At 36.4% G+C, this 16,121-nt stretch overlaps 1 protein-coding gene across 1 annotated transcript; it reads right to left on the bottom strand.

Annotated features, from left to right (window-relative positions):
• Window positions 1–11,987: 11,987 nt before the first annotated feature.
• On the bottom strand, window positions 11,988–12,685 carry LOC138347354 (uncharacterized). The gene is made up of 2 exons (XM_069295475.1): window positions 12,530–12,685; window positions 11,988–12,383 (listed from the first exon to the last, which is right to left on the bottom strand). Exons 1-2 carry the CDS (start codon window positions 12,683–12,685, stop codon window positions 11,988–11,990), a joined length of 552 nt encoding a protein of 183 aa, XP_069151576.1.
• Window positions 12,686–16,121: the final 3,436 nt, after the last annotated feature.

The following is a 16,121-nucleotide window of genomic DNA, read 5'->3' as shown; positions in this document are numbered from 1 at the left end:
ATTTCTTACATACACCACATACGGAAGTTCACGTAGTTATAGAAGCAGTCAAGGAAACTTTTTCGATAAAAATCTCATTTAATCTCATTTTCTGAATAGATACAACCTTTGTGTTCAATTAATCTATATAAATATTATGACATTCATGTTTATAATCACTTATTTCAAGAATGATCTTTTGTATTTTTGATCATTAAGTGAGTCAAATTTTATCACATGAATTGAAAGAAGTGAGTTATTACTGTAAATTGTAGCGAAACGAGATGATAGACTTCATTATGTTTATAGCTAATAAATCATATAAGATTTTACACTTCTGACTCAATTACACAAGGTTGGAAGCCAAGTTGGATATCATCATCTGCTTGTCCTCCATACTTGAGTAGTGTTTCTTTTATGTCTTAAAGGCGCCTTTGACATCAAAGGAATGAAGGCAGAGACGCGACGACAAGGCACTTGTCAATAGACACAATATTTTTACTGGATCTTTTTTAAATTGTCCCACATTTATAGAAAGAATAAGGTATAGATCTTGCAAATTGTATGCCTCATTATCTAGCCTCTACCAATGAAAGGTCAAAGATTCAAATTTTAACAGGATAACAAAGAAAGACATGCCATTTTTGTATGTATAAAATTTGTGAGAACCTCGATTAATTCATGCTCAAAATTAAGTCTAGCCTTGGTCGTGCAAAGGAATATTTTTTTCAAGTGAATGAAATTTAATTTGTCTTGTTACATTGGATTTTGAGAAATTATTATTGATTAAGACTAAAAATCATTCTATTTAAATCCACAATTGACAAGGAGGGAAGTAGAGTAGCACTAACATAATGTTTGGAATAGTCGGTGAATTCAAGAATAAAAAGAGAAATTAAACAAAAAACATGGTATTAAAGCACTTATGAGACACCAATAAACAACTACACCATGTTTAGGCACAAAATAAAGTTTTTATTATTAAAACTAATTATGTTCTCGTGATTCACGACACAAAAGAGGTAGACCTGACATTTTTCCCTAACAAATTCAATGAAGAAATGAAATTAACCATTTGACCATAAACTTTGGATTAAATTTTAAAAACCTATGCTTTAATAATTTTCAAGTTTCAAAATTTGGTTCTTCTTGAGAGAATTTTCACTTTCACTCACAAAAATTTAATTTATTTTAAGTAAAATGTATATTCAAACATATAATCAAATTTCAAAATATAACATCTTCATGAATTCAAATTTTCAAATTTCAACTTTAAAATTTATGCTCAAATTAACAAGAATATGATTTTGATAAGCGGGGATGCATTTTGGTAATTTGGGGGTGGATTTTGATATAGTGGAGCTTGGAAATTTGCATAAGTGGAGGTAGCATTCTTATAAATTGGAGGATTACTGGGATGACTAGCTTGCGTTTAGCAAGCTTGGTTGCATTTCTTTTTCAGACATGGGCGGTCTCACCCTCGCCGCTTCTTTTCTCCACCTATAGGCAAACTCCCTATACCTTTCAATTGATTTTTACTTTATCTTTTCTAAAAAGTATCGAACTGGAATAATTTTTGTGTTGTAATCAAATCAATCGATAAAATCTTTGTCATTCAATACATTCCAGCTGGGTCATTTCCTGATTTCATGCGAGGTGAACCATTCAAGAGCTTTGGCTGAAGAGCCGCATCAATAGAGTTTCATCTCTTCCAACTCCCACGAGCTAGTCACAGTAGGCTCTCAGATGAGCCATAAGGTTGCCCACTCCTACGAAAGTGTCAAACTTTGGGATCTTGAACCCTTATGAAAGGTCCAAATTTGGATGAATACATGTCTTCATAACTAAGCCCGGCGATATCAGGGACGCATTCGATCTCTTTCATGGCTTTCTTGATCTCTTTTTATGTCAACCTTTGCCTCTTTCTTCGCCCTCCACTCCCTTTCCTATTCCTCATAATGATCCAGCTCGGAACCGTACACATCATGCTCGGTAGGGACGGAAATTTGGAAAGTGGTCCTTTTGGGTAAGGGTGGAGCTATAGAGGGACTCTGGGCATTTTGAGCGGTTTGATAATTCTGTGGGTAAGTCTGGGGATTGGTATTCTGATTTAAGTGGTGGTGGGGTATTTGGGGATTGAAATTATTTTGGTTTTGATTTTGCGGTGGTGGAGAGGTTTGAAGTGGGTATTTTGTGGGTGGGGAGGCATTTGGGGATTGTTGTTTTGAGCAGGAGCTTGCTTATCTTAGTTTTGACACTGCCTCGAAAAGGCTAAATCACGTTGAGCTACGGTCTTCTTGCAGCTGCTCTTTGACGTCCGTTGATCTGGCCTTCGTATCATCTCGTAACATGAAGGGGAGAATGAAAATTTTTAAAGATAGGGGCCGGGCCTGGAAAGGCTGCTTACGTATCTCGCAAGGAGAATTCAGGCCCAACATAGTTCGAGTACAAGATAAAACATTTTCATTCATTCGTTCATTACGATTACAAGGAAATTGAAAGACAACAATAGAGTTCTTAAAGATAAAATGATGATGACACGCTAGTCATTTTCCTTCTTGTTGTAGCATTAGTCTCCTCCTTTCAGATGGCCTAGGAATGAAGGTTTGTAGACGATTTCCTCGCTGTCGGGTGATCGTTTTTGGGACCACTATTAGCCCCTTGGCGTAGAAAGGGTATTTTTCACACATTTTCTGAAGTTTATCAATCACATTGCTATGGAAAGATTTATTCTTCTTCCTCAATGTGGCCATACTTTCTCTATTCTTCCATTTCCACTGTCAGCTCTTCATCAAGTGACATGCTTTTAGCTAACAGAGTGGCAATCACCGATTCTATCCTCGCCTCTCTCGCTTTTCTTTCTTACACTTTCAAATGAAGCATGTCCAATTTCTCTTGCAAGTCCTCAGTCTCCATCTCAACATCTTTCTTTCTCTTAATCTATGATGTCGGATCCTCATCCAGCGTCAAGGTTGCAGCTTTGTAGATTGTGGTGGCCATGTTGACTTTGAGCCCTTCCTCCTTGGCTTCTTGAATTTCTTAAGTGATCTGTTTGATCTTTCTTTGTAGTTCTTCTCCAGTGAGTTCCATCTGGATGTTCTTACCTTTGTCCATAGGAGTGATCCTTTCCTTTCTTGAGACAGTAGAATGAATGTTTTAGGAATTGTAGTATAGGAGGTGTCTTTTGAGTGAGAAACTTGAGACTCAGAAATTTTGGTCGGACATTTTGTAACAGAGACTTGTTTGTATATATCTTCTGGAGATTTTTGTCCATAGCAATGATTTTTTCCTTTCCTAAACATTCTTGTGACCCTTTTATGCCAATGGTAGGCCTACCGAATTGAAGGATGTATATGCTTTTTAAACCCGATTTATTATCCTCAAAATACTTCATTAATAGCATCCGAAATGTCTGATAAACATAAAGTAAAGAGAGTTTTAAAAGAATTACAAAACAAAGTAGAAATAAAGAAGTCCCAAGCAGGGGATGGTAAATAAAATTCAAGCCTCATCTGATCCTTCCTAGAGACTGGTCCTCTTGGCGATGTTGACCTCTTCCCACATAGTATATTTGTTCGCCCCTAGACGATCTCTCGCCAATCGAACTTCTTATTGATGTTTGAACCCCTCTATCGACTGAATTTATTGTTCCATGCTATCATCTAACTCTGTCATGCACTGTCTGTCTATTTGTAAGCTATGACTTTGGTGTCTTTTGAGTGACGAAGTTGATGCTGTAATTCATTTTATCAAACTTCTCTTGAAGTCGGTGAAGTCGGACTATAAGTTTGGCTCCAACATCTGCAATAATGTGGGGAACTTTTGACCAGGCTCAATAGTTCCAGTGAAACTCGTTTTCAACCATTCTTTGTACTCCTTAAAACACTCTGGACGAAACCTGTTTGGTATAGGTTCACCCAACACTTTTCGAGATTTCCACATCCTAAGTATGTCTTCAGCAAATGCAATTCGTCCATTCTCGTGGTCAGTGCAAAATATCTCATATCTGCGATCAGGGGCAGCCCTTGTTTCCCTTCTAGTTTCCTTAGGACTCGACCAGGAGCATATGGTCTAATCCCTCTTAACCTAGCAAATACCAAGTAAGGGACTTTTTCTGTTCAAACCACCATATTCTTAGTTACCACCAAACTGTCTATTGACTCAGGTACGTCTTCTTCTCTCAGCCCTCGAAGCCTCGGATACCAAAAACTTTCTTCTCCAATCTTATTGCAACGATTGTGGTACAACTATCAATCATGATCATGTAGCTCGTCTGACCGCTTTAGGGGATCTGGTTCTTTTGGAATATGAGTCTTGATCAAATGTCGCATAATCCACCACTGTACTATCAGATTACAACCTTGAAAGAAGTGTTCTCCGCTCTGATATTTGTCTAAAGCCCTATAAATATCGACCGAAATCATAGTCGCTAAAGTGTAGTACTTTGTTGATGATTTATAGTTCACTCCGTAGAAGATGGAATGAGTGACATAAACATGCTAGAATGAATAGTGTATTTTTGTCCTTGAGAGAAAACACTCAAACATATTGCGAATGCGAGGGGACGCGTCTCTTTCAATTTTTCTTTTGAAATGAACTCGTCCTTATATTTCTAATAAGCCCTTGCACGTCCGAACCAATAATATAGTTTTCTAAAAGGTATATTTGGGTTGGGGAGCTTGTCTATCCACTCGGTTTTAACCAATGACAGTTTTTCTCTAACTTTAGCGAAATCTCATATTATAGGATTTAGGAGATCTGTATCTGGATGTCGTTTCCTTTTGTTGCACATGGAGACCTTTTGTAACTCGTGAGGACTTCTTCTATTGTTGGTGTCAAATCTACTTCCCCAAATCGAAAGACCATATGCTCACTATCCCAGAATTTTACCATTGTTCCAATTAGGTCAGGCCAAGCATTCATCTCTAGCAGTGAGGGGAGGTAACCTATGTGTTTCTGAACGATCATTGTTGTTGTTCATGAACCTCCACCATACTTTGAGGATGGGATCGAGGACGGTAACCATTCTTTTTTTCAAAGGCTCATGTGCCGACAGACAAAGATTAGTTAACCTTACCCCGTGGACAACAAATCATTTTAAAAAAACACATACATCCTTCAATTATCACGAAAGCATGGTTGTCTATTTTTGGTAATTTGGGCTAAGTAGACAAAAGGCGGACTTCTAATGGGCCCCACATGCCTTGAGTGTTGAGTTGTCCTAGTTCGAATGCTCCTAAATTCGGAATTTTGGCTCGGCTGTATTCTAGTTGACTAGGAGTGGCTTTTGAAAAGATCGGGAACCCAAGCAGACAATTTAGGCTGGAACTTGCAACAATCATTGGACGTATAACGGACCAACAAATTGATTCTAATTCCGAAACAAAGTGAGTATAAAAAAGTCCGATTGCGATTTCGCAAACCGTCCTTTAATATACTATACAGTATATACCATAAATATGTCATGATATGCAATGCAAGTTTATAATTAAACAAATTTATCACATATAAACAATTCAATAATAACACTTCGTCCAAATAGTCAAATTATTTTTGTTAGAACTTAATTAATCCCTAGCATAGTCGTCATTTCAGTTTTATTAAAAATATATAAGTAAAGTAAAAATGAATAAGTTTCAAAAAATCAATTTATCTTATGATTTAAGAGAAATTAATTTTCCAAATTGACAGTCATAACTTGATTTTTTAGTAAAAATCAAGAAAACTTAGAATTATTTTCAAAAGATTTAAACAGATAAAAATCAATTGAAAAAGAGTTCAAAGCTCAAATGTTCATTCTGAGAAGGTGTTAAGCCCTCGAAATGCTCGCGGTTGACCGGCAATTTGACTAAATAACCATTTTAAAATAGTTTTCAAATATTATCTAAATAAAGTGAATTCAGATTTTCTTTTTGATTTATATTTATTACTACTTCACTTTACTTAACTATTTAAAGGGAAATAAACCAAAATGAGAAGAGATTTCTAAATGAGAAGAATATAAAGTGTTGACAAAGGCTATATATATATATATATAGATATATATATATATAACGAAAGAAAAATGGCTATCATTCGGGATTGATTAAATTAGAACCAAAAAACAAATATATATTAGTAGCTACAATAATAAATAAAGAGTAAGTGTAGAGATATCAAATTTGGGCCTTTGGCCCATTTTCTGATTGCTGCTATTCCTTGGGTTTTGGCCCTGTTTTCTTTCAAAAGAAAACTATGTATACACATTATGTATACCCCTGTCTTCGAATCGTATTTTGATCCGTATTCTAAATTTTTATTGAAACCTGAACCTGCGATCTGTAATTCACCTTCCTGTATCCTGGTATTTTTTTAGGCCTGTAAATCATTTTTTTAATTGTATACCAGTGTATACAAAAAGTATATCGCATGTTTTCAGGCCTTCCTAGGTCTGGAAAGTTTATTATCCTCCGCCTGTACTTCGATTTTGATTTGGGAAAAATGAGATTGAGCCGCTTTTAGCTCAAGATGAAATACATTTAAATAATGGAGGAATCCGATGGACTTGCTCAAAAATTCATGCCAAACAAAAGAGAAAGAAAAAATAATTCATGCACAATCATCGGTCTTAGTGGAACCAGAGAATATGAAAGCTTGCCATTAAAAGAGCAGAGGATCATACAAAGAAATCAATGGCAATAGCTGAGTGCTTCATAATGCTAAAACCATTTTTGCCCTTTTAAAATTTGAACAAAGAGGGTAATGAAGACAAAGGAATATTAAACCACGCTTAGCATAAGTTTTACGCACTAAGGCATACATTCAAAGGAACCCAGTGAAAGACAGACAACAAAATAGGTTACTGATGGTATGCAACTAACAGATAAAGGGTCACTACTCTTCGTTGACTACAAAACAAACACCTTGGATTAAATCTAATATTGCTATATACTATGCATCGGTAAAATGGAACAAAGAGGAGATCATACACATAAAGTAATATATATATACAAAATGAGTTGGAAGAAACAGAACTCTATGTAATAAATAAAATAAACAGAGGTATGCATCTACTCACAAATTGGCTAAATGAAGGAAAATAGTGAAACTAAAAAATGCTATCGAGATATTGCAACATATAAGTACAAAAAAAATCCACAATAGAGGAAAGTGATGAACTTAAACGGAGCTCAATTAATATGAGAAATCTTTTAAAGACAGTGGAAGAAGGTGGGATATACAATCCGCTATACATTAAGGTTTGCAACATGAACAGGCTATTGACCAAGGGAGTGAGAACAAAAAGGAGAATAACACACTGAAAATGAACACACACACCTACGTCTCGGATTGATTTGACGTCCTTGTCGCTTGACATGTTGAGCATCCGCCCGAGCAAGGACGAGATGGGAGCTTGACCAGTGCCAGATTAAAAAGGGAGACGTTGCAGGAGTCATTGTCGCTTGCTGGAAATTTTAGGTAGTCGTCATTATCGCTTGCTGCGGGTATCTTCGGACAACTGGGAAACTGAATCTGGTAGATGGAGAAAGTGGATGACGCCCAAAACAATTTCTTGCATAAAAAAAAGCAACTGATCAAGAAAAGAAGACCATATAGATTCCTAATTACATCTAAATCGTATTCGATTGTTTTAATCACAAAAAAGGGTGAATTTATATATATTAATTAAAGAGATTCTTAACGTAAACGGAATAAAACAATCTATTCATGACTAATCCAAAATGGTAAACTACTATATGATTAAAACAAATAGTATAATATTTTTTAAGAATAAAATAAAATATTTTTGAGAACGATTTTTGAATATTCATAAGATAAACTAATTCCATATAAAAATTACATAAACAAATATACTACTTAATCAATAGCAAAACAAACGAATAAATTTAATTAAAAACTAAGGAACCTAACTACAAACTACTAAAACCAATTCAATAAAGCTCCAAGTGGAATAAAATCTTTTTGATACAATTTTTGGATATTTTATAAAATAAATTAGGCGTATAATATATATATATATATATATATATATATATATATATATATATATATATATATATATATATATATAGGTATGTGTATATCACTTTAAAGATTATAAAACGGCTAACACAACTTTAACTAATGACTCAAAAAAGCTTTGAATTTTATAACTTCAATTATTTTTAACTCATTTGGAATTCAAGAGGCTCGAGAATTAATTATTCTCGAGGAGGGTCAAAATTGGGTGTCAACAACTGTCCCTCATTTTACTTAGATTGATGCAAGAAATCTGAGAAAAATGAAATTGACCAAGCCAATTTTGACCGACCTTATCTTAATCTTTAAGGAAAGGCATTTTGGTATGGACTTTAAGAATTATGGCCGAACCCCGGATATGGATTTCCTACATATCTCAGACTACATGAGAATTCAGACCACTTGTAGTTCGATAATCTTGATTTTAACGCACGATTTAAAAAGAGTTCAAAGCCATCTCAATACTGAAGTATGAAGGGATCGAAATGCTCGGGAACAGGCTTTAAGAGAGAATATTGAAATACAGCCGAGTTTTCAATATTGAGCTCGCCTACATATCCTTGTATCTTTAGGAATCAGGCTGTCTTTAGTTCGACTCGATCGGTTGAGAAGGAAATATATTATACTATATAACCTTCGGTTCTTGACAAGTGACAAATTAAATCGAGTATGAAAAGGAGGCTCGTAACCTCTTAGCCATGAACATGGCGCGCTTCACACCCATAATTGAGAACTTACATGGACATAATTACCAAAGCTCTTGGCGCATTGTCACTGAGATCAGAAACTTACTTATGACATATACCAAAATTTCCGGATGCAAGATTGAAACTGACAGACCTAATGAAAACTCCACATGCCTTCGATAGGGGTGTGGTTTGATTGTGGTGGAAATCGCTCCTCTACTCGCGTCTGAAGAATTTGACATTCCTCTTTGGACTATGTCCCAGTTTGCTGCTAAGAAAATGTTCCACGTTGTACTGCATCCTTTTTGATGTCGTCCGCACCTGTGGTATGATTCGGATAATTCATTCTTTTGGATGCTCTCGACAAGGACTGAGATAAATATCATCACCATAAAAATGCAATTAAGATGGGAGACAGTGTCTTTTACCACGTCTACACTTAATTTTTTTCCTCGACGTTTGACGTCAACTCGATTGGTTTGACGTAAAGCAAATAAAGCTTAAAGCTTATGTGTTGTGTTTGCAATATAATCTTCAATCCATTCTTTATTTGATGTCAACATAAAGGAAAGTTGATACGGTGTGCTAGTATTTCTCTTGACATCGTCTTCGATGCTCTTCTTGATGTTTACTTTTATCAAAATAAAAGAATGCAGTTGATGTCAATGGATAAATATTTCTCTTGGGATGCACAATTTCCTTTTCTAGTAGTGTATGATTTGTTGCGGGACATGAATATCTTTTCGCGATGTGTAAATTTCTGTGTGGTATGAAATCTTCTCCCGATGCATAAATTTCTGCGAGGTATGAAATCTTCTTCATGATGCATAAATTTCTGCGAGGTATGAAATCTTCTTGCGATGCTTGGATATTAAATCGTGATGCATGGTCTTCCGGATGCATGTATATTGACTCGCGGTACATGATTTTCTGTGATGCATGGATATTGACTCGCAATGCATGATCTTCCGCGATGCATGGATATTGACTCGCGATACATAATCTTTCGCAATGCATGGGTATTGACTCACGATGTATGATCTTTCGCGATTCATGGATATTAACTCGCGATGCATGATCTTCCGCAGGGCAGGAATATTAACTCTTGATGTCATCCGTGATACTAAATGAAGATAGTGCTTCAATCGAGCAGTATAGTGATCTTCTGGGTGCTTTCTAGAAAATCATATCATCTCCAATGATGATAACGGTAAAACGACTTCTAGATAATATATCGTCTTGATCGACAATAAGATAACTGACCCCTCTGATTAATGTATAGTATCATATTCGACATTATAATGCAAATGACGGCCTTTACGGAAACCGTAATCTCCTCCTTGAGATTTCACTTGATTCACCTTCGAACCTAATTGAACCTTCTTTATGAATTTCACGTTGTTGGAAATTGATTGAAGTAAACAATTCATATTCCCAAGTCTCTGACATAAGAAATATAAAATGATTCCTGCTTCTAGGAAAACTATTGATTTTGGGTTAGTTTTCTCCTCCTTTGACTTCTCCATATTCATCCATCGGAAGACTTTGCTGATTTCAGAGCAAAGCTACAAACCAGCCTCCACAGAAAAATTGTTAGTTTTAAAACAAATTTATCTGTGTCGATTTCATCAGTTGTATTCTCCTTGTCTTTCTATCTCCGGTTGATTTCCCGATCTCCCGACTCTTGATAGATAAGACACTATTTTATGCAAAAATAAATGAAACATAAAAGGAAAAATTTAAGAGAAATAAATTTCTGAGAAATAGTATCTGAAAAGGGTCACTGCCAAGTCATATCATATCAGGCTTAACAAACTTCTTTGAGTATGATGCTTGGAGGTCTATTTGATTATTCGCTGGGTAATTTTCAGAGTCACTCCGGACTTGTAGATAAACCCATGCAGAAATTTTGAGGCCATCCTCAAAATTTCTGTCCCAGTTAATTGTCTTGCTTATCTTTCCACTATAACTGAGTAGATCGTGGAATTTTTGAGATCTTCTAAAAAATTCTCTCCCAGTTTCAAATCTCGAAGTATCTTCAGTCTTGACTTGGTGAGGAAGAATCTTCTTCCCAAGAATTTTTGAGCCCCTCTTAGAAATTCTATCCCAGTTTCTATTGTAAAGAGGAATAGAAATCTTACGGGAGATATGACTGAACCATTGTGAAGCCTACGTATCCCGTTGAGGCAGGAATGAGGTCAAACGTAGTTCCCCTCAAGGTTAACAATAATAAAAAAAATTAAGAAGAAACCAACCGAGGATGACATAGGCCACATGCGTATCTCATTCTTGAGAATTCAGATCAAACGTAGTTCATTTACGAAAAGGGATAAAAATTTAAGCAAAACAAATACAAGCAAACAGAAGATTACAAATAAATGGCAGAAATACAAAATGAAACTTCGCACGTAGTATGTCTTGACAACATCTGAGTTGATTGGAATGCAGTGCTATCCATCTCCGATATGACCAAAGCACCTCCGGATAATACTTTGCGAACCATGTAAGGACCTTGCCAATTTGGCATGAATTTTCCTTTTATATTCGTCTTGATGAGGAAAAATACGCTTAAGGAAAAACTGACCAACTTCAAAAAATCTGGCTCTTACTCTTTTGTGAAAAGCACGAATCATTCTCGATCGATACAACTGACCATGACAAACAACCACCATTCTTTTCTTGTCAATCAATATTAATTGGTCAATCCGCTTGCTGCCCATGTAGCATTACTCAATTTAGCTTCTTCTATGATTCTCAAGGATGGTATCTCAACTTCAGCAGGTATGACTGCTTTTGTTCCGTATACTAACAAGTACAGAGTAGCTCCAATCGATGTTCTGGTAATCGTTCGATAACCCAACAAAGCATATGAAAGCATCTCTTACCAACCTCGGTGATTGTTAATCATCTTCCTCAAAATCTTTTTGTTATTCTTATTGGCAGCCTCTACAACTCCATTCATTTGGGGACGATAAGAGGTTGAATTCCGGTGCGTGATCTTAAATTGCTCACATATATCTCTCATCAAGTAACTATGAAGATTTGCACCATTATCAGTAATGATCGATTCTGGTACTCTGAACCTGCATATAAAATTATTGCGAACAAAATTAGCCACAACTTTCTTGGTTACCGACTTGTAAGAAGCGGCTTCCACCCACTTGGTGAAATAATCAATGGCAACCAAATTAAATCTGTGTCCATTAGAAGCGGTTGTCTCTATCGGACCAATGACATCCATACCCCAAGCTATTAATGGCCAAGATGAACTCATAGCATTAAGTTCGTGAGGTGGCACTCAGATCAAATCACCGTGCACTTGACATTTATGGAATTTTGCACAAACTTGCAACAATCATTCTCCATAGTCATCCAGAAATACCCGGCTCGAAGGATCTTTCTTGCCAAAGTGAGCCCATTCATATGCATACCACAAACTCCAGCATGTATGTGTTCAATAAGCTTCACAGCTTCAACAACATCAACACATTTTAGAAGACCCAAATCTAGAGTCCTCCTATAAAGGACTTCTCCACTTAGAAAGAATTTGAGAGCCATACGGCGTATCGACTTCTTTCTGTTGGGTCTTGCATCTTCTGGATAATTTCCGGACTCCAAATACTTCTTTATATCGAGATAACAAGGCAAACCGTCTGGTTCTGCTTCAACATGGGCACAATGGACTGGATGTTCTTTCAACTCTATATATAGAGAGGATCAATATAATTTCTATCCGGATGCTTAATCATAGAAGCGATGGTGGCGAGAGAATCAGCCAACTCATTTTGTATTCTGGGAGTATATGTGAACTCGATCCTGCGTAATCTTTTGCACAACTTCTGTACATGCTGTACGTAAGGTATAATCTTCAGATTCTTCACAGTCCATTCTCCTTGAACTTGATGAATCAACAAGTCTGAATCTCCAATAACCAACAACTCGTAGACACTCATGTCGATGGCCATTTTCAACCCAAGAATACAAGCTTTGTATTCAGCCATGTTGTTCGTGCAATTAAATCAGAGCTTAGCCACCATGGGATAGTGTTGACCAGATTCTGACACTAAGACTACTGTAATACCTTTACCTTGATGATTTTCCGCTCCATTAAAGAATAATCTCCAACCTGGATATGCTTCAAAAATATCTTCACCCACAAATGACACTTCCTCATCGTGAAAATAAGTCTTAAGTGGTTCATACTCTTCATCAACGAGATTTTCTGCCAGATGATTAACCAAAGCCTGTGCTTTTATCTCCCTATGAGTCACATAAACAATATCAAACTCTTTTATCACCCTATGAGTCACATACACAATATCAAACTCACTCAACAACATTTGCCACTTAGCTAATTTTCCGATCGGCATCGCCTTCTGGAAGATATACTTCAGCGGGTCCATTCTTGATATGAGGTATATAGTACAAGAAGACAAATAATGATCCAACTTCTGGGCAAGCTAAGTCAAAGAACACCACATCCTCTCTAACAAAGTGTAACAAGACTCGTATGGAGTAAACTTATTGCTTATGTAATAGATAGCCTTCTCCTTTTTTCCTGTCTCATCTTGTTGACCAAGTACGCATCCGAATGCACTATCTGAGACGGACAAATACAGAAACAATGGACTCCCTTCTCAAGGAGGAACTAATACCGGCGGATTGAACAAATGTTCTTGATAGCATCAAAAGCAATCAGACACTCTTCAGTCCACTTTGTCGGAGTGTCTTTCTTCAGTAACCTTAAAATAAGCTCCCACACCACGGTTGATTGAGCTATGAATCGACTGATGTAATTCAATATCCCTAAGAAACTCATCACCTCTTTTCTCGTCTTTGGAGGAGGTAACTCTTGAATCGCCTTAATCTTGGAAGGATCGAGCTCAATACTTCTTCTGTTGACTATAAATCCCAATAACTTTTCGGCTGGTACTCCAAAAGAACATTTAGCGGGATTCTACTTGAAGTTATAACGACGCAGACGATCAAAGAACTTCTTCAAATGTGTCAAGTGGTCCGAACTCTCGCAGAACTTGATTATGACATCACCACATGCAGCTCAATCTCCTTATGAATCATGTTATGAAATATGGTCATTATAGCCCTTATATAGGTAGCACCTCCATTCATGTGGCTAAATGACATCACTCTGTAATGATATACACCCCAAGGTGTAATAAAACTTCTTTTTTCTACGTGTTCTTCGTCTTTTAGAATCTGATGATAACCTACATAACAATCCACAAATGACTGCATTTGATGTTTAACACAGTTATCAATCACAATGTGAATGTTCGTTAATGGAAAATTATCCTTAAGGCTGGCTTTATTGAGATCTCTATAGTCGACATAAATTCTGATCTTCCCATCTTTTTTGGCGACCGGAACAACATTGGACAACCAAGTTGGGTATTGTGTCACTTTCACAAATCGAGACTCTATCTGCTTGGTGATCTCTTATTTAATCTTTAAACTCAACTCAAGCTTAAATTTCTGAGTTTTTTGCTTCACCGGACTGAACCTTGGATTAATCGGCAATTTGTGAGTCACCATATTGGTACTTATCCATAGCATGTCGCTGACCTCCCAGACAAACATGTCAATGTACTCAATAACTGCATCGAACTTCTCGAGAAAGCCACAGATTCCTTACACAAGGTCTTCATGCTTGGCATACTACCGGACTAGGAAGAATTGATACAGATGTGGGATCGGTTTAGTCAATGATTTCATTCTTCTTTTTGTCTTCATGTCATCATTGTGGGGATGTACCCAAACCATATCTGAATCCTTTGACGAGGACTGGAATAGGCTAAATAATTTTTTGGGAATTTTCTCCCAATCCGAAACTTGGTTCAAATCCACTTTGCAACATTACAGTAGCAATCATCTTATACCCAGAAGGCATGAGTGGTTGTGGGGCCAAGTCTTCACCGATGGTATTTACCAGCTCCACCGTGTATAAATCAGTAACTTGAGACACTTCATCGATAATCGGTTCTTGTCTTCCAGAATGACTACCTTCGCCATGAATGACTAGCTCTTCGTTATTCCAAACGAGTTTCATCATCTGATGCACGGTAGAGGGCACAACTCCATCCATGTGAATAAAAGGTCTTCCCAGAAGAAGGTTATAGCTGGTGTCAATATCTAGGACTTGAAATTGGCCTATAGAATTTCGAATTGAAATTCACGGGTTTGGGCCCCACTGGATGGATATATCCAGCCGCAGCTAGTCGCTCGTACAACTTTGTTCGGCTTTATGCGAGCACGCTGAAATTCCTCGAAGGTTTATTCTCGAACCGAGGTCGAGTGGAATCATAATTTCCTTGTGGGGGAGGTATCTGTTGATAACCTCGATTGTTCAGATGGGGAATTTGATTTCTTGGATATGAGTTTTTCTGATAGTTTGGCATTGGATCTTGACAGTTTGGGTGGGGATTTTGATATAGTGGAGCTTGATCTTGATAGACAAGAAGGGGTGCTGGATAGATCAACTACACGTTAGCACAGTTGGGAGCAACATCACGTTAGTACTTCATCATTTACTAATCTCTTATTTCTATCGATAGAGATATGTCCCAATCTCTGATGGCATAAGATAGAGGAGTCTTCATTTATAACACATTTTTTATGTTAGTTTGTACATGCATAACAATATGAGTGGAATAATTTTGTAAATTAAGAGAGAAAAGTTCATCAGGCAATGTAACATATCCAATAAGTTTATATTATTCTATGTTTTATTTATAATAACTAGTGAAATTTGACGCAATTGTAGAAACATATTTAAATTTATCATATCATCTTTTTGGATATTGACATAAATTTTAAGCAATACGTATTTTAGTTAATTCATAAATGTGAATTATTTAAAAGGTATATGCAGTGTATGAGCATTATTTAACTCAAAACATATACTAATGCAAGTTTGCTACTCCAATCCAAAGATAGTCTGCTAAACTTAAATTCTTAAAAACTAATCCAAAGAAAAAAACAATTTTTTTGAAATACTAAAATAGGACAAGTCCTCAATTCTTAAAAACTAATCCAAAGAAAAAAACAATTTTTTCTTAAATTCTTAAAAACTAATCCAAAGAAAAAAACAATTTTTAAACTAATCCAAAGAAAAAACAATTTTTTTGAAATACTAAAAATCTGCAGCCTCCCAAAGACTCAACACGGCATGGACCCCAGCAATCAGAATGGATATAATCAAGTGTGCCTTTTGTTCTATGAATGACCTTTGGAAACTTGTTGCGATGTAGTTTTCCAAAAACACAATGTTCACAAAACTCTAGGCTCTTAACCTTATGACCAGCAAGTAAATCCTCCTTTGACAGAATTTGCATCCCTCTTTCACCCATATGACCAAGTCTCATGTGCCATAACTTAGTCATATCCTTCTGGTGAAATTCTGACGATGCAACATGGGCT

Source organism: Solanum lycopersicum, chromosome 3 (assembly GCF_036512215.1).
Source record: "Solanum lycopersicum chromosome 3, SLM_r2.1".
Taxonomy (NCBI): Eukaryota; Viridiplantae; Streptophyta; class Magnoliopsida; order Solanales; family Solanaceae; genus Solanum; species Solanum lycopersicum.
Note: the sequence above shows the minus strand (reverse complement) of the source record. Positions and strands in the feature narration are given on the sequence as shown.

Bases quoted from the DNA above. Each gene is read 5' to 3' on its own strand.
- LOC138347354 (XM_069295475.1), bottom strand. From the start codon at position 12,685: ATGGCTGAATACAAAGCTTGTATTCTTGGGTTGAAAATGGCCATCGAC. The intron at 12,384-12,529 runs GTACAGAAGTTG...CTATATATAGAG, and splicing joins TTATACCTTACGTACAGCAT to TTGAAAGAACATCCAGTCCA.